General features: G+C 39.2%; 1 protein-coding gene across 12 annotated transcripts in view; it reads right to left on the bottom strand.

Annotated features, from left to right (window-relative positions):
* The window catches only part of TRIM2 (tripartite motif containing 2), a 70,026-nt gene that overhangs the window by 15,061 nt on the left and 27,410 nt on the right, over window positions 1-27,555 (bottom strand). For 6 of the 12 annotated variants that reach the window (XM_083862273.1, XM_083862278.1, XM_083862277.1 and 3 more), the window contains 7 exons: window positions 22,786-22,967; window positions 20,394-20,631; window positions 14,060-14,211; window positions 13,211-13,391; window positions 9,441-10,164; window positions 2,726-2,829; window positions 1,391-1,558 (listed from right to left, as the gene is read on the bottom strand). In XM_083862273.1, the coding sequence (XP_083718399.1) occupies window positions 1,391-1,558; window positions 2,726-2,829; window positions 9,441-10,164; window positions 13,211-13,391; window positions 14,060-14,211; window positions 20,394-20,631; window positions 22,786-22,919 (1,701 nt within the window). In that variant the 5' untranslated portion in view covers window positions 22,920-22,967. Of the gene's footprint in view, window positions 1-1,390; window positions 1,559-2,725; window positions 2,830-9,440; window positions 10,165-13,210; window positions 13,392-14,059; window positions 14,212-20,393; window positions 20,632-22,785; window positions 22,968-23,807; window positions 23,826-27,555 lie in introns of those variants that run through there. The other 6 variants (XM_083862279.1, XM_083862280.1, XM_083862276.1 and 3 more) reach the window with 2 other exon arrangements.

Genomic DNA, 27,555 nt, shown 5'->3' on the forward strand with positions numbered 1-27,555 from the left:
GGATTCTTAACTAAATTACATATTTCTTCGGGTTTGTTTCGGTGTTTTCATTTCATTTAAAGACTTCAGCCAAAACCAAGGTTTCCCTGTGTAGCTGCACATTTTCAAAATTACTTGACAAGTAAGATCACATTCTCTCTGCAAATGCAAATAATTTGTATTTTTTTAACACTTGCATTACATTTTAGTATAGTTTTATTTTAGCTTGAAGTCTATAAATTATCTGGATACATCTAAAAGTGTACACACCTGTTTCTCAGATGGAGGTCACTGAGGACTACACAAGCACAATCACCTACTTGCATTTGTCACTTTGCAAAGACTATTCTGAGAAAGGCCATTTCTTGCTGCACATATGAGCAGCTCAGAACCTGAGCTTTTTGGTCATTAGGCTGGCAGAAAATTAGCCAAACATGCCATATATGTCCAATGCAGGACTCCAGAACTAAGTAAGTATGGTAGAAATTTCCCTGCAGGTCCATTATCTTGATGACCAGTGAGTACTGCTAACCTTTGCCCAGAGGTGGCTCTCTCTAAGTGTGCATCACCAGACTTGGTATTATGCATTCAGAGAACATCACCAAATAGAGGAAACCTTTAATTCTCTCTAGAATTGCAACTGAATCCAAGTGAAATAAATATTGCAGGTTGGGAATCATCAAGGTAGTATACTAGCTGGTGTCTTATTTTACTCCCAATAACGGGATCAGAGTTGCTATGAAAATATGAGGTGTGCTTTCCTTAGAATTTCTGACTTCTGAAACCTACATCATCATTAGTGTCTTTCAGGTTTTTTTCAGTGCACAACACACCACCTAGAACACTCCTGGCTATGCTGTAGCACTGAAATAACACCCTGGGTTCCCTTTCCTTGCTTTTATTACCAACAGGATCATACATAAATTTTACACTTTATTTGCTGGAAAGTATGGAATAAAAGAGGAAATAATCATTAGTCTGCTACCTTCTTTTTCTCCTCCATATGTCACTGAAGAGCTTCACGTACTCCTTGTAAGATTTTGTGTTTGTCTGTGTGGATACATATATCTGCACACACCCTTCTGTACAATCAGAGAATTAATGATGTGAAGGTTGTTGAGCTAGTCCAACTAGCCTTGCTGGCACTTGCTATCCTCGACTGTAAGTTTTAGAAAGGTATCTAAGTACTCAGTATGGAACATGATGTCTCTGCTTGGTGAAACATTAGCATTACTGCTGTGATCTCCTCCTATTAATTATACCGTGTGGTTGGGTCAGGGGTTTCCACATCAGAACAATGGAATTTAGACTAAGCTACAGCCAAACTATGTCATTTCTTGAAAAACAACGTTACTTTGCATTCCTTTGTAAGACAGAGAAAGCTCAGGAGAGTTCCCATGGTAACTCGTACCTTAAATTTCCCATCTGATGAGAATATGCTAACCCATTTGTTATCATAGTCTGCAATAATGATGTCACCACTGGGATGCACAGCCACTCCTGTTGGCCGTTGCAGCTGGCCAGGAGACCTTCCTCGTATGCCAAAACGGCTTTTGAACTGGCCATCATTGGAAAATATCTGTAATAGAAAACAGGAATTTAAAAATTATGTTCACATATGACCATCACCTATTTCTTGGAGCTTACACTTTAGCAAGTCACTAATGAATGCTATAGTCAGGAAGAGAGCTGGGAACATGAAACACTTTTACACAGTCCATATTTGAGGGTTTTAAATCTAATTTAAGAAGACTCTTAATTAAAAAAAAAAAAAAAAAAAGGTCTCATTGCACTGTTTCTTCAGTGATCTCAAAGTACTTCATAAACATTAATGAATATATTATAGCTTCACAATATCTCTCTCAGGGGGGAGGGAACAGTATTATTCCCTTACTAGCAGTGAGGAAACTGAGGCACTGAGTGACTCGGCCACAGTCAAACACTAAGTTTGTAGAAAATATAGGAATATGTCCCCAAGCCAGGTAACTAGACACTTAAGTTCCTCTGAAGAGGCTGTGAATTACAAAGCATGCGGGTGCTGATGAATATTTTACTCTGTCTCTTTGAAAAGGCCTGGAAATGAGTTCTCATGGCATGTGGCTTGCTGGTTCTCACATACAAGAACAAGCCACATGCTGCTGCCGTGTTCACTGCTACCACATGGGCAGCCTGGAAAGTGATGACAAATTGTTAATGGTAAAAAGGATACATGGCAAGCAAAGGAAAATATACAGCTTGATTTTCACGCAGGTTAGAGAAGCCAAGAAATTATGAGTGTCAGGGTGCTACCACAGAAAAGATTCGATCATTGTATCAGAATGAGAAGTCAGACTAAAAGCCACTTGAAAATGACATCTATATGCTTATTTTTCTATTTTTACTTCCTAAAAAATTTTGTTTGTGGCACCTTGCTCTAGATTTACGTTTGAAAACATGAGAGTGATAGAATTTACAGTGTAAAATTATATTTACAAAAAGGTATTTTTCCAGATTATTGTACAACTTATTTTTTCATCAAAACATCATAAGGAATGGAAATAAACTCTGATTATATACTAGATATAATATAGATCTGAAAAAGACAGCTGCAGGTCAAGAAGATGGCAAGTTAATGGATGATAAATTGAGCTTCCCTTGTATTTTCTATATCTGCCTGAATTGTACAAAATGTGTCTTTCTGAGACTACAAAAAAGGCAGAGGTGTGGGGGCAAGGAGAAACACACTGCAAGTGGCATATTCTCATACCTGCACACACTGGTTGTTACTGTCTGCTATTAATATTTTTCCATTTGTAGATGCAGCTACACCTTGAAGATTTGTAAATTCCCCTTTGTTTCTTCCTTTGGTGCCTAAAATTGAACACAAAGCACATAAGAAATCAGGTTAGACAGGACTAATCAGTTAGGACCCAAATGCCAACACATGCAATTATTGCATTTCTGATCAAAGGATTTCTATTTTGATGAGCTCTTCTCACTGCTACAACTTCAAAGAACCCTTTCAGTAACAGATACACAATTCTACCAAGGAGAAGGGATTGTTTAAGGGACTGTTCTCACTCTTCAGCATGTGTGTCACCCAAGCCCCCATCAACATTAATTGCCTCTTCAGCCTCCCTAAATCAGTGTTCACAAATTGCCTCTTGCATGAGGGAAGTAGTAGAAGGTTTTTACATAAGCAATGGACTTATTTAAACTGCAGATTTTTATTCTACTGAAAGGGCAATTAAAGGGGCAGTACATGGGAACATACAGAGAGAAGCTTTAATAAGAACTTGGACACATGACACAGTTTTAGCTAAATCTCCTCAGTGAAATCACAAAGCTGGGATAAAACACATCACTTTGGATGGAGCCATTTCAAGACAGGGAAGTTTCCTATTCCTTCATATATAGTTTGCAGTCATAGGCTTCAAAAATTCCCTTATCAGGGGAAATTCAAATGAAGAACTAGCTTTGAATGGACAGGACCTGTGTGCCAATAAAGACCAACACCTGGAGACTGAATGCTTCTGGAGAGACCTTGGATTGTTCTAATAAAGTAGTGCCTACACACTCATTTTAAGTCTCATTTTAACCCAGGATAAATGCACTTGTGTGTTACATAGAACTGCAAGTCTTTCACTCAGTGGCTTAAGGTGATAAGGAGTTGTAAAATGTCAATTTTTCACAAACCTTAATTAAGTTTAGGTGGCTTATTACTTAGATGTTTGTTCTGAGACATTCCAAGGGGCATCACAAAGAAAACCAATGTCTTTAAAAGATTAACCCCGAAGTGGCTGGTCCAAATTACACCTGGAACACTGGGACAGGATCCAAATTCCTGATTTGTTTGCAAAGAAGGCTCAACCCAGAACAGGGGTCTTTAGAAAAGACTCCAGTTATGATCTTGGACTCCAAGGTTATTCATAATAAATTAAGGAATTCTGAAACAAAACAAAAAAAGCCCACCAACCAACCAACCAACCAACTCTATAAGCTGTCCTTCCTGAGACATGCATGCAGTGCTGTTTTTCCTGGTGAAATATTTTTACAAGCATCCACTGGCTGTGTATCTGGCATTAACTGGTCCCAATATATGGTTTTAACTGAAGAACTTGTATTTCATTTTAGTCAGTCCAAAATATCCTAGAGCTCAGTGATTAAAACTGTTCTGACTCTGATGCTAATATAAGACACATATATCAGCTCTAATTTGTATTTAGCTTTCATCAGGGATGTGCATGCTCATAATAACCCTTCTTTCTTCTGTGGTGATGGCTGTGGGATGCATATTTCCTGTCACTGGCTAACAAGTAACATTTAATTTCTCTGCACTCAGTGCTGCAAGAATGTCCCTTTGTTTCAAGACTTATTTTCTTCAACTCCATCTGCTTCATCCTCTAAACAAGGCAAATGCTTCTCAGTTTTTGTACTGCAAGGGAAAAGTACATATTCAGGGAATAGTGAGTTACATGCCAATTACATTACCCACATTTGAGCCATTTCTGTTTATTCTTTTAACCCAGTGCCTGAGGGATGCATGCAGCATTTTTTTCCACCATATGCTAATGATAAGTTTCCTTTTTGCTTCTTAGCCAAAGAGAAAAGAGAGAAGCATTCCTTTTACTACTGAGAGTAAAGGGAAAACATTTGTTAGAAAAGAGGAGGCATAAGCTAGAGCATCTGGAACTAACTAGCACAAACTTTATGGAATGTATGCTCTTTAGGCTTAGAAAAATATTCTTGAAAGTCAAGGAATTTTGTTTTTAAAGATAAGAGAGATCTGTATAAAAAGTTACAGTAAGTGTAAGAAAGAGCATTTTATTAGCACAGTGTGTAGATGAAATTCAGAAATTCTGCAATGTCCTTGTATCTAGCACTTTGCAGCTATTAAACCTATCACCTAGCTCCTAAATTGCATACAGTCCCCTCTGTAATTCCTGTAAGGCAGAAATTCCTCTGCAGAAGAAAGCTCACTTCCTAATGTATGTTCAAGCGGAAATCAGATAACTTTGAACTTTCCATTTTGAATAATTCACTGTGCCAGCAAAGATCTGAAGCCAAGCGCAGGCACTTCAGATGATGAGAGGAAAGCCTGTAGGAAAGCATGTCAGCCTCTGGAAAAGCAGGCTTTTGCTACTGACTCTGCAATACCAAAGGATGATAGGTCCCCTCTGTAAGCAGAAATTCCTTCCTTATGAACATACCTGCCTAAGAGAGAGTCTTCAGCAAATCTTTTACTGCAAGACACTACCCCTCTGTATCAAGGCATTTCAGGTTTTGTCTTCTCTCCATCACGGGCAGTCACCCATCTCTCCTCAGCCTAGGGAGGCACCCACATTTCAATTGCCCAGAGCTGGAACCAGTAGGAGCCTCATTCCAGTGTTTCCCAAGCAGCCTGGTTAACAGATGAAAGCCTGCATCTTTTGTGCCCATCATTGCCCAGCTTTATCTCCCTGCTCTTCTGATCACTGCAGGGCACAAAGGAGGAAAAGACAGATATTTTACTGCAAACTGCTGGGGATTGGGAGAAAACAGGATATATTTCAAAAGGAGAAGACTGAACAGAGTTATTAGGAAGCAGATCAGTGACCTGTGGAGTATCTTCTTTTGTATCATTTTGTATGCAGATAATGAAGAGATTTGTTTTAGCCCTATCTAATTCCTTCTGGTATTAGTGAGCATAGCCTGCACAAACCAAGTAATTTAGCTTTCAACAAAGAAAGTGTGCATTTTCTGCTCAAGACAATTCTAGCACACATAAAATGCTTCATGATTTCAATCTTTTACTCTTAAGCAATAGATGTCATATTGAGTCTCACCAAAAAGAAGAAAGGAATAATCTAAAAGCCCATTAAAAATGACAGAAGATGTTAAAAATAACATCATGTAATAAGAATCTGCTCTTTAAGTCCTGGGAATCTGAACAAACTTGTATAATATATATTTTGATGCTCATAGTAAGAGAAGGAGTGTTTTTTGCTTTCCAAATTTTACTAAAATGAATAACCTCCCTGCTTGCTAACCTAGATTCCCCAGCTTCCTAAAACACAAAGAAAAAACATGTCAGTGCCTCCAGCAGGAAGTGAATAGATTCAGAGAGACAAAATCAAACTGCAGAAATATTAGAGGTTATGGGGAAGACTTAAGAGGTTGTGAGTGGCCATAACCTGTTGTGTAGGTACCATTTCTTTCCTGCCTACAGCACTTCAAATAATGCTTCTTGGACTCTTTCCTCTGTGGCATAAGAAAAAAAAAATTAAAAACAGTGTGGAAAGGTCTACATACATACTGCATAGACAAGTATCAAGGAGTTTGCTTGTTTCTCAGCTTCCTTTCTTTTTTCCTCAGAGTGCCAAAAGATATTTAGTCAAATCTTACACATTGAGAGGCTGTGATGCCTCCTCTCATAATAGATGCAGCTGAAACACGAAATTCTCTGTAGTAAAACTGCACTGATTTGTTAACCCTATGTGCTTAGTGTGAAAGAAATTACCATCTTTCTAATCCAAATTCCCACACAACCTCAAGTTTTAAAATCAGTCAGTCTGTTGGCTGAAGGCACACTGTTTGTAACCTTCAAAGAGGAATGAATTATTCAGTGGGAACTCTGGCAGAGATGCCCACACGCTGTTGGTGTGATGGACTGATTTGTGTTAATTTGCTTAGCAGAGCATCTGCCCCTAAGAGCTTGGCCAAGACCACCTCCAAGCCCTGCTCATGCAGCAGAGCCCCTGTCACCACAGACAGGGATGCACAAACCTAGGGGTAAGTGCAAAGCAGAAGTTCTTTGCTGCCACAGCAGCCAAACCTCAAATAACAAGAGTCAAATCCAGGCCAGGTCTCTATTGTCAGCACATCAGAACTACACTGGGGACTTTGTGATATCAAGAGTTCTTCCCTCCCTGTCCAATACAGGTATGACTGCAATGCAATGCAAGCCTGGCAAAATTCCACACTGACCATCACAACCCCACAGAGGCCACAATGAGCATCAGAGGGATTTGAGCTAATAAACTGGAAAAGGAAATTCTATTTTCCTATTACTAGGCATTCCTATTTCTACAGGAGGAAGGCTGAACCAGATGATGAAGTGTGGTCCATTCCAACCTTATTTCTTTTGTGATTTTGTGAAACACCCGATCAAAAAACCTTCACAGGCTCCTTCTAAGCCTGCTTTTTAAACTGCACTAAAGCTATTATCACATAGGTCTCATTTGTGAGTTTTTATATGGAGTAAATTCACAGTAAGGCTCCTATTTGCTTTCAGCATTGATAACAGACCAGAAGACGACATTCACACCTAGTGAGGAGGCTGACAGAAGTTCTGTTAAAGGCAATTTTTTTTTTTTTACACATTAATGTACCAGCTAAACTTAGATGCTCAGTTACATGACTGAAGAGACAACTAAACCGTCTGAGGAAAAAGAAAATTGGAAAATTTAACTTTCTAGCGGAGGGCCAACTCTCCATCTGGCTCTATCTGATGCCAATTCCAAATATAAATAAATGAAGAGAAAAAAGCAGTTAAAATGGGAAATAGCACCACTACTGCTAAAAGGTGTCAAAGAACCCAGTCATGAAAAGTGCCAGAAGGGAAAAAATACCAAGGCACACAGTGCAGCATGGCAGAGCTTGAACACAAGATGGGTCCTGGACAGAGCAGCTGATGACAACCATGTCTCTTAACCCTTCTTTGAACGGCATGGAAGAGATTTACCAGGGAAGGAAGAAGGGGCTGGCACTGTGAACACCCCTCACCTCTGCTCAGTATGGGTCTAAAGCACAAAAGCAGGGTAATTAAAGAAATATTTCCCTCTCACTTTAGTGCTTCCTACCAATTGCAGAGGTAGCAAAACCACTGAGCAACAATTATTTTCTAGCTATCATAAGAACATTGTTGTTTGCATTTGTATAGACTAAGGACATGCTACGCGGATCTGCATGGACACATTCTTTGAGATTACACCTGCTTAAAAAAATAATAAGTTGAGGATATAAATTATTGAGAAAGAAAAAGAGGATGCAGAAAATACTCTGCTCTTGTAAACAATGAATTGCATGAATGTATGAATGTGTAGTCAATAATTTGACCTTGGAATGTCTGAAGAGAACCATATGCCATTTCAAAAGCCACAAATAACACAGAATTGGCAGAAGATACAATGCACCCCATGAACAAAATACACTAATGTTGTATTAATGCTATCTCTTGTTAATACTAGCAGGAGAACAATCCCCTGCTAGCAGCTGATCAATTTACTTGTGCATAAAAGCCCATATATCAGCATACATACAATAGCACACTCCGTAGACTCGGATGCCCAGAGGAATATTACAGTGTGATTTTCCAACACAGCTGTACAGGCTTCTGGCAGGCCAAATAGATGATTTATCTTGCCCAGTTTAAAATACAGATCCAGATTTGGCCAGGGCCTTTGGAGGAATTCAACAACGGGTGCAAAACAGAGATACACAATTGTGTTGGGGAACAGTTGTAAACTTTAGATTACCTCATCCACAAATGAACCAAACTGTAACTTTTTTTAAGTGAGCTGAAACTGTAAGTAAATGAACGCCATGAAAGCAATCCTTGTGAAAATGTCAGAAGTTTTATCTGTCTCAGTAATTTTGCATATTTTGGAAGAGTGTAAAACCCTAGAGCTTTACTGCTGTGACCTTTCAGACAATGCATACATAAGCCCACAGAAGCCCAGAGGAACATCTCTATGTAGGGTCATTCTGTGAAATGAGTGACTGAAAACCAAACACGAAATATTACTTTCGGTTCTGTTTTTTTTTTCTATAAAATAGTGATCCATATATCCCAAATGTGAATACTCCAAGAGATTTCATGGAGCAAAAGCTCTGATTCATGCATAACTCTTGTTCTAATGAAATACATCTTCCTGTTTTGAGTGGTGAAGAAGAGGAGAAGGTAGAACTCAAAAATAAAGCCCATGGTCATAGTTGCATCATACAGAACTAAAAGGCTCTGCACTTCTGGGAAAATATTTGAGAATTCTAGAGTTTATGGTATGTTGGAGAGAGTAGTTAAAAAATAAAAACCACCTAACATACAACAACACTACCAACAAAAGCCAAACAATACCCCTATTTAGTACTCAAGTCAGAAAATCCTCACTAGAAGCAAGGGATACAGAAGCAGAAATTACAAGCTGAAATTACTTTAATCCATACCAAAAGCTTTGTAATATGAATATTAACATTTTTTTAAAATACCTCAAATCAAATGTATTCATTTGTCAACTGAAATCCCAATTATTTGCTGCAAACCATTTTTGAAGAGTGTACTTCCAAAACATACATATAGACAAAACATATAGACAAAAGTCAAGAGGCTTAATGGTATTATCAGGTTGCTCTACTTTCAGCTTTAGCTTTACAATAACTAAACTTTTTCATTCAGTTTCCCTGAACTATATTTAACTATGTCAACAGGCAGCCAAATCACCTACCTATTCTGAAGATCAAATCATCTTCAATGGGATTCTCTTTTCTTTTGCCAGTGCTGTACATGCTCGCAGGTCTTTTCACAGCTTTCTGCTTCACATGACCACTGCCTGGAGATTTAACACGCCTCTTAACCCCTTCAGTGGTAGGAGACACATCTGCTGACCTTACCACTTTAAGTTTGAATGGGCTGCCCTTGATATGTTGATCATAAAGTCTGAGTGACAAAGTGAAGTCCCCTTCTTTCTGAACAGTATACAAAAATTCGTAAGTGCCATTTTTGTTGTCAAGTATTTCTCCATCCGCTACACTCCCATCGGGCGTGCTCAGTTCAGCAGTGAGGTAAGCATTCCCAGATTTACAGAGCTCCCCATCTTTGTCCTTGGTTGTGATGGTTACAGACATGGGCTGTCCGATCACCGTTTGCCTCAGTCCCTCACCAGTGGCAACTGTTTCGGAGGCAACAGCGTTGGTGGTTAAAATAGTCCCCAGGTTGTGAATGGATTTCTTCAGGCCTTCTGTTTCCACTATAAAGTCCAACTGATCGTTTTCACGGGGCTGCAGCGGGAAGTCGCGCTCAGCCAGTTCGTTCAGCTTGTCACTCATCTGCTTCTTCACCAGCAGCACTTCAGTTTCAGTGCCATGGTTGAGGGCTTGGGCCGTAAAGTTGCTGCAGCTTTTAATGCTTTCCTGTCCTTCTAGTAAGGTATCCAGCTGTGTCTGGAGGACCTGTGTGCATAACCAAACACCAGATTAGCATCATATTACAAGGCCTATTCCAGGAAGATGTAGCATCTAAAGGTCTTTGTAGGAACCAAATTTATAATGTCTTACTTAAGAGTTTAATTTAACCTTCATTTTAGAAGAAGTAGCACACCGATCACCAACCTCTATTTGGAATACAATGTTAAAACACAAAAAAATATCCTGGTTTGAGGATTCAAGACTTTACAGACCCACTGTCACAGTAAATTGAATTACTGCCCCACCTGCCTTGTCTTGTTTGGTTTGGGGTGCTTTGTCTTTTGGGGTTTGTTTGGGAGTTTTTTTCTGTTTTGTTTTGGGTTGTTTTTGTTGTTGTTGTTTGGTTTGGGGTTTTTCTTGAGCAAAAACCCAGCAACAAATGCAGAAGCTTGAACCCTGCCCTATCTAACTCTCAGGAGTCACAGTTAATGAGACAGCTACTGGAACTGAGTTGTGTTCATAGATGCAGAGATATTTTGGAGTCATGACGTCCATTAATAAGAGAGCCTAGAAGAAGCTTCTTGATAGTTTCTTCAGAGCCAAGGGCCACTGTGGGTTACTCCTCTATGGAGATGGACAAGGAGGCCTCAAGACCTGGATGCACATCCATCCTGAGGAAAAGTGGGATTCCTGAACTAAGTAAGTGAAGAAAGGAAAAATCTCCTTAGCAGAAGGTAAATTGATTCCTCACTTTCAGCAGCCAGGAAAGCAAAATATACAGAATGGGTTGTGGATAGTGGAAAGAGTTGGATTAAGTAGCCAGAAATGTTGGTGGGCATCAAGTAGCCACTCCATATTTAAGACTGTGAAAGAGCTTCTATTATAGGGTCAGTTCTGGCCCTCAGTCTAAAATCCTTAAAACAGTACTGACCTCAAAACTGCTCAATGTGGGCTAGGAACAGGGCTAACTTTTTTTTTTTTTTTTTTTTAACCAATTTTGCAATGAGTTGGAAAAAGGATCCCTCAATTATAGCAACCTAGCAGAGACATTCATGATAGTCAAGAAAACATTGCATCTGCACCCCACAATCTCCACTGACAAAATCCCCAAACAAAGGTACCTAGTCACACACTTTTTTTGTTTCTTCTACATAGAAGAACTAGGGCACAGACATGACTGTGGATTAGAGAAGTTATCTTGTTGACCATCACTGTAAATATTTTTGAAACATTTCAATTGATGTAAAGTAAACTTAAAGACTGGATATATTTATTGCTATGAAATACTTTTTCCTTGCTGAGACACGCTATGCAATGACACTGAATTCTAAAGTCTTTTTTCCTGAATTTTCCAAAGCTTTAAGCTTTTCATCCACTGGAGAAAATCCAGGCTCTTGTGTTACTAATATGGGAAAGTGATAACAACATAAAATCTTTTGCAATTAAAACAGAATGAACAAATGTCAAGACTACACTGAAATTTCAAGTCATCTGCTTTTCTAGGCACACAGAAACTTCTCAGGATGCAATACAAGGCATTTCTAATCTGTCTGGTCTTCATTCAAAGACATAAGTAATTAAAAAGAGAGCATAGTAAATAAGATCCCAGGATGACAAAACCCCATATGCTTCAGGTAACAGGCCACAAACTAAAAGAAAGACAATTTGCAGCTATGTTTTAAAATCAATACTTTCCTAAGACAGTTCTCTTTCATTACAAAAATGGAAAATATTAAATCCTAACATAAATAATATTTAAAATCCACGTAGAGTATTCTACATCTTAAACTGTTTCAGTCCACTGGCCAACAAACTGAACTGCCAGCTTTTTTTTTAGTAAAGTGTAGCCCTTTCATTTTTTAGAAGTATATTATTAGAATGATTGTATTTTGCAGGGCTATTAGGCATTCAAAAATAAAAACCAATTTCAGTTGGAGTTTTTTTATACAAACTGGGTAGATGTCTCTTTTAGTGCTTATGTACAACTTCATAAAAATGTGATTCTCTAATGCTCACAGTTATAAAATTATTTTAAATCTCTTGAAACAACAATAAGATAATTCAATATCATATTCTATTTTGTGTAGACTTTGTACACAAACAGAATGTATTTGCTTGGTATGGAAGTAAGTGTGACATCTTGAATACACTGTAACATTTTGAATATATTTAGATAAAGCTAGGATCTAAGTCCATACTGTTATGCTCAAACTTCTGTAAGCTGCAGCTTAGCTCTGGAGATGACTAAATTCTGTGACCCAATGGTTTTGGGCAGCTTGTGTTCCTAGAAGTATGTGTCTTGTGCATATGTTAAAATTCCTCCATTTCCACAGGCTCAGCAGTTCAGCACCTTTCTAATGATGTTTTCAAGCCTATTCTACATCCAAGAATGCAGCATTCCTCACTTCAGACATCTGGAGATGCTCAAGCTGCACAGTAATGGCATTCTTGAAACTCTGGTTATTTATGGTATTTTCTTTTAAAGGCAACTTTCAGGGAGAAATCTTTCTTTATAAAGCGGAGAACTGATGAGCAGGAAAATAAGAACTAAATTCTTTCATTTTCCTGATTCAGACCTAATAATCCTCAACAAAATCTCTACCCACCAGGCTACAGACTTTGCTTTGTAAAAGTACAGATTTCTGTTTTCTTCCTCTGAAGCTTGGTCTACAATATAAGGGGAAAATCCTCAGAATCAATCATCCAGATAGGAAGTAAAGGAGTGAATACAGCTCTGCAATCCGTTACTCTCCTCCTTCCCCTAAGAAAGTGAGATGTCCCTCCAATCTTTTTGTCTTCCAACAGGTGACATCTAACATGAAATATGCTACTAAGCACTGAAAAGGAAAACAGGGCTTTGAAGTGAAACAGGCAGCTTTATGCAGTTCTTCAGGATAAATTGTTTGGGATGTATCTTCATGTCATCCTAAAAGGCTGGGTGCCCACAAGCGAGGCTCTGCAGCACCTGATTTCAGGAAAACAAAGTTCTCTGGATCTCAGACACGATTTGTCAAACTGGCATCCTGCATCATTTGTAAAAACTGGCTGATTAAATTAATAGCTTTTCAATGAAACAAAACATGCATCTTACTTTGTGTTTAAGGCCATAATTCACTTCCAGCTCCATGAGCAGCACGCTCTTTCGCACATTTAAAGTTTTCTGGAGTTCATCAAAAGTGGAATGAATGTCATCTACGATGCTAGCCTTTTGGTTGGTTAGCTGGTGTATGATTTCAGATATAAAATGAAGTGCTGAGTCAATCTCTGGAAGCCTGAGGGAGGAATTAAATTACAAAGGTTGCTGTTTCAAAAGTCATTAAACACTGGCCCTTGCCCTGATATCTTTTGATTAAACCCTCTCATCAGCAGGCTGTCTTTAGATTTAGTCATTTTCCAGAAGTTCATTCCTTTTCTAACCACACAGTGGGTCTGGTCTGATAAAATAGGCTAAGCCACAGTCCTCCCCCATGCAAATCCATTAGACTTTAGGCATTATCAACAATGAGGCCTTGGATCCTCTGTCCTTTATGCTGTATATCTACAAAACTAGATTTATCCCACTTTTTCTTTTTTTTAAAGCCATTTTCCCACCGTAGTGTTTGTACCAGTCTTTTTAACACCTGGCATTATTTATTTAGTTATCATTACATTCATGATTGGACAGCAGTTTTCTCTTTAGCATTTTATGCCTCTTCTTTGGACAACACTTGCCATTTCCAATGGCCTCTGCTTTGTGAAAGACAGATAGGCATCTTATGCTCTTTTTGCTAACCCCTCAGTACATCCCACCCAATGGATTTTTTGTCCTCATGTTAGCCTTATTATCCCCATTTCCTAGGTAAATGCCCATGGCACCAGCACATTAAAACATCTACCCCAGTCAGCACAGGAAGCCAGTGATAAAACTGAAAGTGGAAAATAGTCAGTGGAGTCTCCAAACCTTTTGTTGACAGCATCCAGTTGGACTTGGAGGGAAGCCTTGTGTTGCTCCACCACATCCTTGAGTGGTACTGTGGGATGCTCTGCGTGTTCTCCCTCTGTGCACTCCCGGCACATGGCTGTCTCACAGGACTGGCAGTAAAACTCCATCACCTGGAAAAGTGCACAACTCTACATTCAAACATGGCAGCAGTAACATAACTCAAAGTACATCTTACTGAGTCTTGAACTTGTTTATTAGCTAAGCTCTGAGACAAAGCTTCTGTTTTCTTATGCACCAATAATTTACTGCCCAAAAGATGGCTATTATTCTTACATATATTTATATCAAAATACTCCTTTAAAAGCATTTTATTCTATCAAAAAGTGTCAGAACAGCAGCCTGTGAACAATGCTGGCCTTCATTGCTGGTCCTAACATCACCTTTATACTGTGTAATAGTAAGTTTTGGTGTCTCTCTTATGTACTCCATGAAACAACTAAAATCAAACAGGCATTCAAGTACCCTCACTAACTCGATCCTTAGTCTTCCCATAGGGTCTGCTAAAGAAAGTGTAAACTTAGGCTGTTTTTGAAACACAAACTCAACGGAAATCACCAAACAGCAAGTTTATTTGCTAGAGGAAAGCACCCTAAATGAACCAACATGCTGCAGGGAAAAATCTCCATATCCCATTACTAATCCTTTAAAACCATTAAAACCTCATATCTGAGATTGTAATAGGAGTGCTGATCTACACTTGAAAGAGGAAGAGATTGTTTCAACCTGTTAAGTACCCAGCAAGATGCTCTTTAGAGATAAAAGATCTTTACATGTAATAGATACCTCAAATTCTGAATACATTTATGAAGGGAAAGAAACAGAGAAGTGCTGTGCCCAAAATCATATGTTAGTCAAAATAATGCACATATATGTAAATTTGGCATGAGACTTTCTTTACAGCTAGGAAGTCCTTGGGCACGAAGTGTTTTAGGCTTATTAAAAAGGATATAAGGAAGTTCATAGTATATGCTTCAAAGCAAGACATTGGCAGCTCTTTTGCATTCAGAGCATAGCATCACAATCTTAAATAATTCAGCTGATGCTTCTGGCACTCAGACATCTTGCACAAAGATGGTTGTGCTGGAGTTGTTGGTGGATGAGATGGTTGTGTAGAACCAGCTGTTTTCAGGTGAGCAGAGGGATTTGTAACATCACCGTGCAAAATAGCTGACTGCTCTGAGGCATCTTGACAATTAAGGAGGGGGAAGCAAGAACCATGATTTGCACGTGGCTGTTAGCATTAACAGGGATTTTCCTCTGATAAGCTCCTTTCCGTCTTATTGCCATTCTCCCCTCTTATCTCAATTCACAAGACACGGGATTCACATGCAGGGAGGGTTTAGTCATTTGTCAGCCACTCATGTAAGCTGAGAAAATTTAAAAGTTGATCCAAATAACCTGTGTAACATCAAATAGATCAGCAATGGGGAAAAAAGTAGGCCCTCTAAACAATGTCAACCCTCATGAACACTACTCCAGTCACTGTGAATTTAGCAGTCACGTTGTTTAAATCCTCTGAGGCCTGATAGTTACTTTGGTAGGCACTGTGATGTGATGCATTCTTACAGTGCATAGAGTAAATCAGTTAAACAGAGTTTAGGATTTAAGTTCTTTTCAAAGGCTTTAAAAGTCTGCAATCAGAAGCAGCCAAAAGGAAGAATATTTTATTAGGAAACTCTGAAATCTTCTTATATGGCCAAATAAAAAAATTAATTTCTTTTCCATGAGTATCCAAAGTTCATCTTTCTGCTTCTTAACAATTTAATGTTTAGGTTCAAGATATTTCAAAAAGCCCTTTTTATTCAATATTTTTATCTATGGATACAGTGATTAGAATAATTTAGTATTTCTGTTTTCTACTGATCACCCCATAATAAACATCATTATATCTGCAGCCACATATATAAGAAAGGAAGCATACCATTGGCATAAATGTTGTTCAGTCTAAATAACTTTCTTCCTCTTTATTCAAACATCAGGGAAACACAGAAGCTCAAATGATAATAGCAAACAGATCATAAAGACCTAATGTGTATCTCTGTACAGAAATAGTTGTCTTTGCTTCAAATTCAAAATGTTTTGAGAGAAGCAGCTTTCATTTCCCACTATATTTTTTTTGTATTGTGCATAGATGAAGAAGGAGGAAAACCTAATAATAATACAATTCAGGCTTCAACTGTCTAGATAGGCTGATTTCCTAAGATTTTTTTTTCCTAGTATCTCTTAATCAGGAAAGATTAATTTCTAACTACAGACAGACAAGTATTGCTGGCTTTTCATCTCTCCTTTCCATGCCCAACATGGGCATCACATCTTGTGACACTCTCAGAAAATTTTTCATTAGGACAGGTTTGCCTTACAAAACATCTCAGAAAATGACATTTGCCTCTCCTTCCCAAATTCAAGAGAGCTCTTGGGTAGGATATACTGCAGCATCCAGCACTGGCTTCAGCTGTATTTCTACCAAATTCAACAAGAACATTCCCATCAGCTGTAATGAACGGTGAATTAATACCCACTGATTGTGAAATCCCATCCACTACTTCACACTTTAAACCAGACCAGCATATTTCAACACAACAATGTAACTAGAGACCCATGTGCATCTTCACCACTATAATTCAACTGAATTTACAGAAACTTTTTAAATTGCATAATCAAGGATGCGAGTACTTCTGAGCTATATTTCACGAAGCCAAGACACACTAATTCCAGCCCTTCAAAGTTCAGGTCCTGAGGCAAAATCTCTCACCAATCATAAACCCCTCTTCTCTAAAATCACATTGCTCATTCTCTGGTTTCTATTTAAGTTAGAAGAGCAGTCTACAGAAAAAGGATGAGTCAGCTCTTTGCCACCCACCTTCCTCAAGTCACACACACATGCTTAATTCCTCTGTCCCAGGGCTAGTGTGCACCTTAGCTTTGTATGCTTTGGCTTTCAGAAGAATGTAAGTTTGAATTACTGCAGGGCACCTCTGAGATACCTGATAAAATTTAGAATGTGGGTTTTTCTCCCTCCCTTGTCACAGCTTTTGCCTAACCCACAGATTACACTTTAATGTGATATATGAGTAAGTGACATGGTGGGAAGTACAGAAGTGAGGAGAAAAAACAAGGGTTTAAAAGGTAAGATATGAAGTCACTTCATCACAATATCAAGGACAGGTGACTTTTTATTTTCTTAAGAGAAACATATAGGCAGTAGGCAACACCTCCACAAGTTCAGGAAATGTTTTTGTAAGCAAGATCTTATGCCTGTCAAGTTGCCAAGATACGCTATGATCTTTTGAGAAAAAGTTGCTTAGAGATAAGGCATTCTCTCTTGTTAAGTATTTAATTTAATACTCTGTATCCTCTCTAGTTACACTCTAGAGGCAGAAAATATATTGTCCCGCCTTCTACATTGTAAAAACATGCTTCTCCACTCTGAGCTGGTTTTCAGTTCAAATTCAAACAAAACCTAGGTATAGACATTTCAGAGGCTACACCACTTATTACATACAATGGAGTTAAAATTTCATAGCCTTCCCTGCCCTGGCTTCTGTACTTACCCCTAAATGATTGTAGATCAATGTTTCCAATCCAGAATACTTTTACACACAAGAGCTGCAGGTGTTTTGCAGCTGAGAATAAAGCTAACCTTATTTTAATGTTTAGATAGAAGATAAGAATCTTCTAGTGGGTTCAAAAGTTCCATATGTGCCCTATTACTCTGCTTTAACAAGAACATACACTGTGCTCCATGTTGGGTCAAAATCAGAAAGCATTTTTTTATAGTTCAGGCACAGGTAACCACCTTTTGTATTGAGATACTACAAACTAAGTTTCATTCTTCCTAAGAACACACAGAACAAAGATGCCACAAGAGAGGACGGGAGGATGTGCACAGAAGGAATGAAGTAAACATACATACCTATGGAAAATATGAGTGATGGGAATAGGGGACCAACTGGGAAGGGAAAGTGTCTAATCTACACGGCCTGAGGAAGGCTAAGTTACAAGGAGACAGGCAAGGAAATGAGAAAGTATCTCTTATCTCATTTTACTCAGAGAGGTTTAAGTCCAGGATGGCTGAAATTACTGAAAAAAACTTAATCAGAAACTTATTTCCAAGCTAATATGAAGACAAAATGGTAATATTTACAAGAAATATATTTGATGCAAATAGTAAAATACAGTGGGTCTGACCCTACCCCAAGCAATATGTAAAAATTAATGAAAGGTGGATTGAGTGCAGAATGACTGCTGGTTCTGTAAAGGCATTCTCCTCCGGCTGCCAGCTCAATCCTTTTTAACTTCCTGAACCTCCAGTAAAGTTACTAGCAGCCAGGCACTTAGAATCATAGAATATCCTGAGCTGGAAAGGAGCTACAAGGATCATCAAAGTCCAACTCCTGGCCCTGCCAAGGACCAAGATCATGTGCCTAGAAGCATTGTCCAAATGTTTCTTGAACTCTGGCAGGCTCGTTGCTGTGACCACTTCCCTGGGAAGCACATTCCAGGGAAGATGTTTTGGATTAAGACTTTTTAGCTATTTCTTAATATCTAACCTACTTGCCACACAGTGCTCTTGTGTCCTGAACCTATGAAGCCAGCATAATCCCATTTCCTCAGTCAGGCCTAAGGTGCTCAGCACTTTGCCCTGTGCACCCTTGCAGTCAGACCCACCTGGCCAGGCTCAAGCAGCTCTCCCCAAATCTTGCCTCAGCTCCTCCCTTTGCAAGGACTAATGTGTGCTCTTAGCTTTTCATTTCTTAGCTTCACAAAGCTTTAAACTGGAGTCATCCTCAGGCTATCCCCAACCCTCCCAGATACTTACTGAAGCGAGAGGATGTTCCCATCACACACTACTCAGCATCCTAAATGACATGCTATGTTTCAAGGCAAGCCAAGTAGGTTTAGAGGACTTACAAATGCACTGTTCCCTCTAAGAGAGTTCTCAGAGATGTATAAGGTGGCATATTTCGGAATGCAGACAAGCCAGGTTTTTTTAAACATTTCCAAAGAATAATCAGCTGATAATTTAAAATATAAAACAAATAATGCCTCAATTTTGACATTTTTCTGCATTTCACAATCAAATGGCTCCTATCAGAATGGCTGTGTCAGAAAACAACCATGATTCATTTTAAAGAGAGCAAATAAAATGCAAACAAAAACTAGGAATGCATTAATCAGTAACCACTACACACACATAAGTATAGTACACATTAAAAGAAGTTACACCAGTTATTCATTAATCAGAGTGCCCAACATCAGTTCTACAAGTCCACCTAATTCCAACAGAAAAGGAACTGAGCTATTCCTCTATTACAGCTATTCCTCATTACCTATCAGCTGGATTACTCCCATACAACTGCTGTACCTACACTGAGTATCAAATAAAACAGTTCCCAGAAAGTTGTCTTGAACTACTGACATGTTTCTTGGCTTGTATAGAAGCACAACATTCAGTTTACAACACAGCATTGGCTGAGTTTTGTAGTCTCCACTTACACGTTTGCATAAGTTTAGCTATGAGTCAGGAGCTCATATGCCTATCTTGAAGTTGCACAGGTTAACAGTGAAAATTGTGAAGTAAGCAGTGTTAGAGCTGTTCTTGCAGTGATCTGTGAATATTAACTCAGCTGGGGGTACTTGCCAAAGAATATACTGATATGATTTGAGGATGTGTGTGGGGGTGGGGACATGCTAGGTAAAAAGAGTAGGTGGAAGGAAAAAACAAAACAGCCTCCAATAACTGATACAAGAGATCTACAAAACTCTGCAGATAAACAGAAGCTCTCTGTTTCTAGCCTGCGCTGATCCAAAGCATCCTAAACTACAACTCACTTTTATTTGGCTCTATGTTAATATGTTCACATACCTTTTGGTACTGCCCCAGTGTGCAGGTCAATTAAACTCAGAAGGTCCTTGTCACATATTGCCAGACAAACACACAGGTACTCACAGCAACAGCTGATGCTACCAGCACGAGGGCTAAGGAAACCCAACCGAAAGACAGCACAAGGTTCAGTACTTGCAGGACAAAAATTCTGACCAAATGTGCCAAAAGACAGCACCATCCCAGATGACTGGTAAGATAAAATAATATCCTGACTACTTCACTACTCCTCTAAGAGCATTTGAGTTAGTTTGAAGAATCACTTGTCTTTTGCTGATACATTATAAAATCACAGAAATAGTGTGGTTCCACTTCTCTGCTTTCTCTTTAGAAAAAGACATCCATGAAACCCAGACAAGTCAGCACATATCAATACCTGCACATAGCACAGGAGGCCATCTCACTTACATTTCCATCATGGTTGGGGCAGGAGAGTGGTTTGCCTGCAGCAACAGCAGTGACAGTCTCCAAGATGGAGGACTCCTCAATGCTGTTGTCCGGCGTTCGCTGCAGGACATCCATCAGGTTGGTAATAAAGAAGTTGTTCTGGAGTGCAGATACCCCCTTCTCTGGCAGAATGGAGGTCTGGCGGCACACAGGGCAAGAAAGGGTTAAGCTATGGGCTGGAATGTAATTCTGTAAACACCTATGGGGAAAGAAGATGGAAGAAGAAAGAAAGGAAAAGTATCATCAAAGAAGGAAAAAAATCCCTTTCATCAGTTAAAGAGCTAGTTTGAAACAGTACTACTTTTACTTATAAAAGGAAAAGTACATCAAACAGGCTTCTGAAGCAAAAGTGGTTATGGAGAATTTTTTAAAACTTTTTTTTTACTCTGCTACATGAAAAAAAGGTTCAATAAGCAGACATAATTAGAAGAGTTATATGCCTTTTTTTGATACATTCATGCAGTTGATCATGCTTTCAGACTGCTGCAGACCTACTGCACCCTGCTCACAGGACAGTAAAAATTTTAAACTATCAGATAAAGTCTGACAGACATGAAGTTACATCAGGTATTTGAGTCTGTGCCTTTAACTGACTAACTGATGCCTGACCCTTGTCTTTCCAACAGAATGTCCTTTAATAACTTGTATTTGTGGGTTTACTGTTTCAGAGGTAAAACATGGTCCCAATGAAACCAAAAGAATTTTTTTCTTTTATTTCAATTTGCAAAGTTATTTGGCAGCAAGCCAAAATCAACAGACCTTTCTTTATGACATAGGAAACTACCTGCTAGGTTATCACAGTTTATGTTGAGGGGAGTTTTGGAGGAAATTTTTGTTTGTGTTTGATTGGGAGGGTGGTGTTGGCATTTTTCAGAAAAAGTAAATTTCACAGAGTATAAACCTGACACAAAAGTTCAGCAATCAACAATATGCACAATATGCAGCAGGCTGGCCTAGGTGAGGTGCCTTGATGCCACTTTTGGCCTTGGAAATGAAGTTAACACCTGGCTGGGCATGCAGCATGTAGCTGTATGCAATATGACGTATTCAGTATGGTCCTTCTGTAAGCAGAAGCTTTGCACAATGCAGTTCTTAAGGGGAGCAATGCTACACCAAATTCCTCATGGGATGCCAGCTGAAAGTGTGATCTCACACAGCTCTACAGCACTTATCCTTTTGCAAGGGCTTTGGTTGCACCACTCTTCATCTTCCCCTAGCAGCCCTCCTCCTGACCCCCAAGTAAGGGCTCTGTGAAAGGAGAGCTCAGGCTTTGCACATCAGCACTACACTGGAAGAGTTCTTCCAGTCTCTCTCCATAACAAGATCAGCCTAAGAGGATTACAGTGAAAACCAGAAGCTAACCTTAGGTTTCACACATGAACAGAAGTCAGAAAACTTAACACATGATGGTGAAAATCTTGTCTCACTGACTTCAGTAAGAGTTTCAATGCTGCCTTTTTAATGCTGGGATTTCCTATTCATCTACAAAAGACCAGTTCATCTGACACAGGCAGAGATCAACAATTTTTCTTTCATCCTGTATAAAGTTAGAGATTCAAACCACAATTCTTGCTAAGAGGTAGCAATCTCCTAAATTAAGTAAGTGTTCACACGATAAGCCATTTATAAATATTCTCCTGCCATTCAATATACAATCCAGAGTTGCATCCCATCATCAGATTAAGAACTCTAACCACTAATTCTTCAGCTAACGTTTCTGCAGGTGCTGTATTTTCTCCACAATTTGATGGATAATGCAACATTAAAGTATCATTATGCATATTCAGTTCTTTCAGCCAAATACAGTAAAAGGTGGATTGCTGGTTTATCACATCTCTTTCCAGAGAGTTTTCCCACTTCAGTCAACCAAACTGCAGAATAATGAAGACATTTAATCTCAGGTTATTAATAATGTATATATCATGTCTAACCCTTGGATATTAAAGGATGGGATAATTACTTATTGGCTTAGAAAAATCAACAAAGGAAATTTGTTTATTGTTTCTAATTATATGATAATCAGAATAAATTTGAGACCATTAATTTGAGGTCCAAATTCTAGCTATCATCACCTTTCACACTATAGTAACTGTATTCATTAGTTTAATTGGATTTACTTTTTGTTTACTCTTGCATAAAGGGAATGAATTCCAAATATGTCACTGCTGTCTCTTCCTGCCTGTCATAAATCTGTTTTTCTACATCCCTGCCTCTCCAGCCTTCCTAGACTTTATCATGCCTTAACACAACATTTACAAGTAAAGGGAAAAGTCCTTGTCCACTAAAGGATGCCTTGTCCTGTGCTTGCAGCATGGCACAAATCCTGTGTTACCAGGATGAGGAAAGGACTTACCTCTCACAGAAAGTGTGCAGGCAGGGAAGGACTTTGGGGTTCTTGTAACGGTCCAGGCATATGCTGCAGATCAGAAACTGCTTGTCAATCTGACGGACCACAGGACTTGGGATGTTGGAGCCTTCACTGGCCATCCTAGACCACTGACATATGGGTCCTGTTCCCTTCTACCCTGCACACTGCTGGAGCGGAGTGGGGAAAAGAAGAAAAGAAGAAAAACGGCTTATAAACTCCATGAAATAACAAAATCATTGACTAATCCACTCATGTTTTATCCTTATGCAGGAATTCATATTTCCATATAAAACCAAAACAAGAAAGAATTAAACTTCTAAAATGGTTTATCACTGATGAGAGCCAGGGAAACAGTCAGCAACATCTACAACACCTCTGTCTGAGCATTCTGGAAAGGCATGCTGCCTCTGGACTGAAATAGTTATGGGGCTGTCTGGTTTTGAAGAAAACCCAGGATAAAAACATTCTCGTGCCAATAGGCTCAGCCAATGCTAACAAACATTGGATTTCTTACATCTACAGTACCGCTGGCAAAACGCTCCAACTGGAACTGCACCAGCCAGTCAAGTGGCTGCATCACAGACAGAATTTGAAAATGGTTCACCTAACATTTTTTTTTCTTTCTCTTGTCGGTGCTGGTATTGCCCAAAATATGGTAGATTTTGTCTCCAGGAAGCCCCCAAGAAGGAAGCTCCAGAACCAGCCAGCCCCTGGGAAGGGAATGCTCAAATTCTGCATCACCAATAGGGATGAGGTAGGCAAAATGAAAATCCTCATGATAAACGAAACAAAGCAAAGAAGAGGCAACTAATAGCCACTGAGAATCAGCAATGGTAGGGTGAAGGATACATGAAGTGCATCCAAATAATAAATGCAAGAAAAATGTCATTCTAGGCAGAACTAGTAGTAAGAATCATGTTTCTAGGACTGAGGATTCTTCACAGTCTGGCATAAAATAAAATTTTTAAAAAGCATGAAATAAAAAGCTAAGAAAAAAGTCTACTAACTGTTAGAATTAAAATCGCAGGTTAAAGAGATGGCAGCAGGCTTGGAACGCCTCCTGTCCTGGAACAAGGCACAGGGAGAGAAAAACGTAGGTTCTTTTCAGCTGGAGATACAAATTATAGCCAACAGAATAAAATGTGAAACGAGAAGACAGGAGGAAAAGGAAGGAAGCAAACACAGAAAAAAGTAAACTGCCTGCTAAAATAGTTTAGGAAAACCTGGCAAGCAGAGTCCCTGGCAGGGTGGCCCAGCAGGAACTCCTCTCCATCAGCATTTCTAGCAGGCTGTAGTGCTGGGAGGCGCAGGCGCAACTGTCACAGCACTGAGTTCTGCCAGACCTCCCGCACCCACAGCGGAACCGGGCTCTCTTCCCTGGGAGCTGCAAGCCCAGCTGGGCTTCTCTGCGGGTACTCTCCTGAGGGGTCTAATGTCTTCCTGAACATTGTCTTTTTAGTCAGACAATTTGAGATCTAGCTTGAGAGCAGTTCAGGCTTTCCAAGACAGAAACAACAAGCCCTGTGCTGATCATGCTCAAAGGTCACTCAATACCAGAATGATTTGCATGACCTGTGTAGCATTTTATTGCTAGTGTTACACTAGGTCTTCTTCCTGTGCTTGAATGAATGGCACACTGGTCTGTCAGAGTTGAACCCATGCTGCTCATCCTGAGCTGTGTACTTAGCCATACTGGTATATTTTACTTATTACACTGAGCAAGGGTCTATTTCCAGGATAATGACAGTGATTATGGATCCTAAGTCAGCTGTGCTGGCTTCCCTGATAACAGATTTCCTGGGGCATCGCCTCTGCATTAGCAAATACAGCAGCATAAAGTTATTCACAGTTCAAATACCCAACAGCAGTAAGTGACATTTAAATTGATGGAAAACACTCATGGCAGGCCCTTTTGTTTCCTTTTTTTCCAAGGAAGGGGAAACTGCAACAATAAAAATTGCTCTAATACTCATAAAATGTAATGCTTGTTCAAGACCCAAAATTGCATGATTTTCAGGATTGATAATATTTCCATGTCTCTTCCATATTTCTAAATATTTCTTTTTATTTCTTTCTCCTTTCTTTCTTTCTTTAGTAAGATAAAATGTGAGTATTACATAAACACATATTATTTTTTCCTATTTAAATGCCATAAATCACACTGAACAAACCTCAGGAGATCAATTAGCAGACTGTTACTTTTAAAACGCTGGAGTTAGAGGTGGCTTTACAAGAAGCGGAACCAAAATCTGGCTTTTACAAAACGGAGTAGAAAGACAAGACAATCAAATACCCATTAACATATTCATACGTTTGGCAGCATAACATGCAGAACATCAGGACATGTTTCAAAAGGAAAATTCATTTCACCACTTACACAGCTGTGTTTGCCTCTCAGTCTCTCTCTCCCCAAATGTTAGGTGCATGGACCCAAATAAAACAGGGAAGATAATCAGAAGCAGGAGGATTTCTTATCAAAAGCACGGTTTCCAAACTGGACACACAAACAGTGTAATTTTTTTGTTATAGACTGAACACAAACTACTGGAAAAAGCTGTACTTCAGATATGAAAGAATAGGTTTCCAGTGAATGCTGCCTATCATTTAACAGAAGGAAGTTCTCTAGCAACCAGGTATTTTCTGCATTTTATCTTTCCCTTATCAAGTAAAACTACACCAGCAAATAGCACTTACACAAAAAAAAATCCGCTGCTGCCTGACAAAAAATATTGATTTAACCTGTTTTTCATCTTAGTTTTTCACATTCCCCCAATGTCATTGCAAAATCAAGTAATTCTTAGCATTTTGCACATAAATCTCATGCCAGCCACTTAATTTTTCAAATGCTCATGCTTTAAGCTTTGTCTGAAAGAAACCATTAATGATTCAGAAATAAGTGCTTTTATTATTCTGTGTTTTGCCTGAAATGCAGCACATCATGAATGTCATTTATCCCCTCTGCTCACGTAAATCAGATTTAAAACATGCACCTGGAAATAGAATTTCACCTGTACATTTCAAGCTTTGGCCACTACCTGGTACAACTTCTTACACAAATGGTCCCTTTAAAAAAATCTTTTGAGTATGGGATTTGCAGGATTCTGCACCCTCTCTAAGGCAACTCTACTTTTGATGTAATCTTGATGAATGTGGTGTAGCTATGAGAAGGATGGTTTTGCCCATTTACTCAATGAAAGCAACTGTACAATCAAAGACTATCTGAAGAAAATCTGGAGATTTTAGACAACGTTTTTAAATTTCATCAGACAGTATTTTTTCTGATTTACTGCTATGCTTGCAGCAACGTAAGTTTTAAATGAATTAGCAGTGGGAGATTTTGCAAAGTAACACGACTTTCACAAGAAAAATGTTCCTTTTTTTGGTAGCATCTTCTATGCTCAAAAACTGCCAGGCCACTTTTCAGAGGTTTATTACCTCTCACAATCAAAACAGAGCAGCTGAAGCATGAGCTTCGAAAACAGGGCTATCACTTCTCCATGTAGTTACACTTCATAATTTAAACATGCAAAGCTAAAGGACTGGGAAACATTACACCAAACAAGACATAAGTCCCCACTCATTTATCTATAGCACACACACACACACTCCCAACTCAAAACCAAATTCGGATTCGCTAAACCAAGTGCAGTAAAGGGTTCTGAAATGTATTCCCTTTGTCACCCTTTCGAAGCTAAAGGATCGCTATCTTCCCAGCTACCCCAGAAACAGCATTACTCTTTTTCCTTCTGCTTGGAGCTACGATTTTCATTTAAAATATACTAGACAGCAGAGAAAAGAGGAAACAATGGCTCTCTAAGCAAGTGGAAGGCTTTGCCCCGTTATGCATGCACGCCTTCTGGAAAGCCAGGGTGCGGCCCCACCCATATGAAAGGAACTTCCTACAGCACTGGAAAAGGGCGAAAAGAAAAAAAAATCGCGTTAGATGTAGCAAATAACAGTTCCAGAAGAGTTGTTTCAGGTAAATAGAGACATGTAGTGGAAATATGCACCCTTTCTACAGGTATCTTCAAATGAGCTCTGGAACTCCCAAAAATTCTTTATTAGTTTCCCAGCCGAGAAAAAACATTGGAGAATCAAGTAACTGTTCACTTCACAGGATTTTATTTCTAAAAGAGTAGAATTCTGTGTTACTGATACACTGCTGTCTCTGAAATCCACCCAGCCAGAGCTGCAACTAGCCTGAAAGTACAGCCTGAGGAGAACAAATTGCTTGCAGCTTTTTCATCCTCTCCTTATCAATGGTATTTACAACCTAGAGGGTCTATTCATGTACTATGAATGAATAGGTTTCCAATGGCAACGTTTCCAAAGGAACAGTTAGGCCTCCAGAGCCATAAGAAAGGGTGGGGAACCTCAATGATGTTGCTTCAAGGACTAGGAGAGCTGAGGCTTAAAAGTCCTTAAAACAGATAGATCACCTGTCCACAGCCTGTAGGGAAAAAGAGCAGATTCAAGGCATTTCTAGCAGCAGCCCCCAGATTAGCCAATACAGAATACACTGAGCAAATCAGAACCACCACACAGTCCACTTGTGTAAAAGGCTTGATAAGCTAAATTTGCATTCCTTTCTCTCCCACTCTTGCAATCAGCTTAGTGCCTTGTTTAAAACACAGCAACCCTCTTCATTCTTACAGCATGCAGAAATGTAATGAACGATCAGGGGCCAAAACAGGAGCAACCCAGCAGCAGCCACCAGGATTAACACTGAGCAAACTTGAGCATTTCAGACCTACC

The sequence above is a fragment of the Zosterops lateralis genome (genome assembly GCF_965231275.1).
Source record: "Zosterops lateralis genome assembly, chromosome: 5".
In the NCBI taxonomy this organism is placed as follows: Eukaryota; Metazoa; Chordata; class Aves; order Passeriformes; family Zosteropidae; genus Zosterops; species Zosterops lateralis.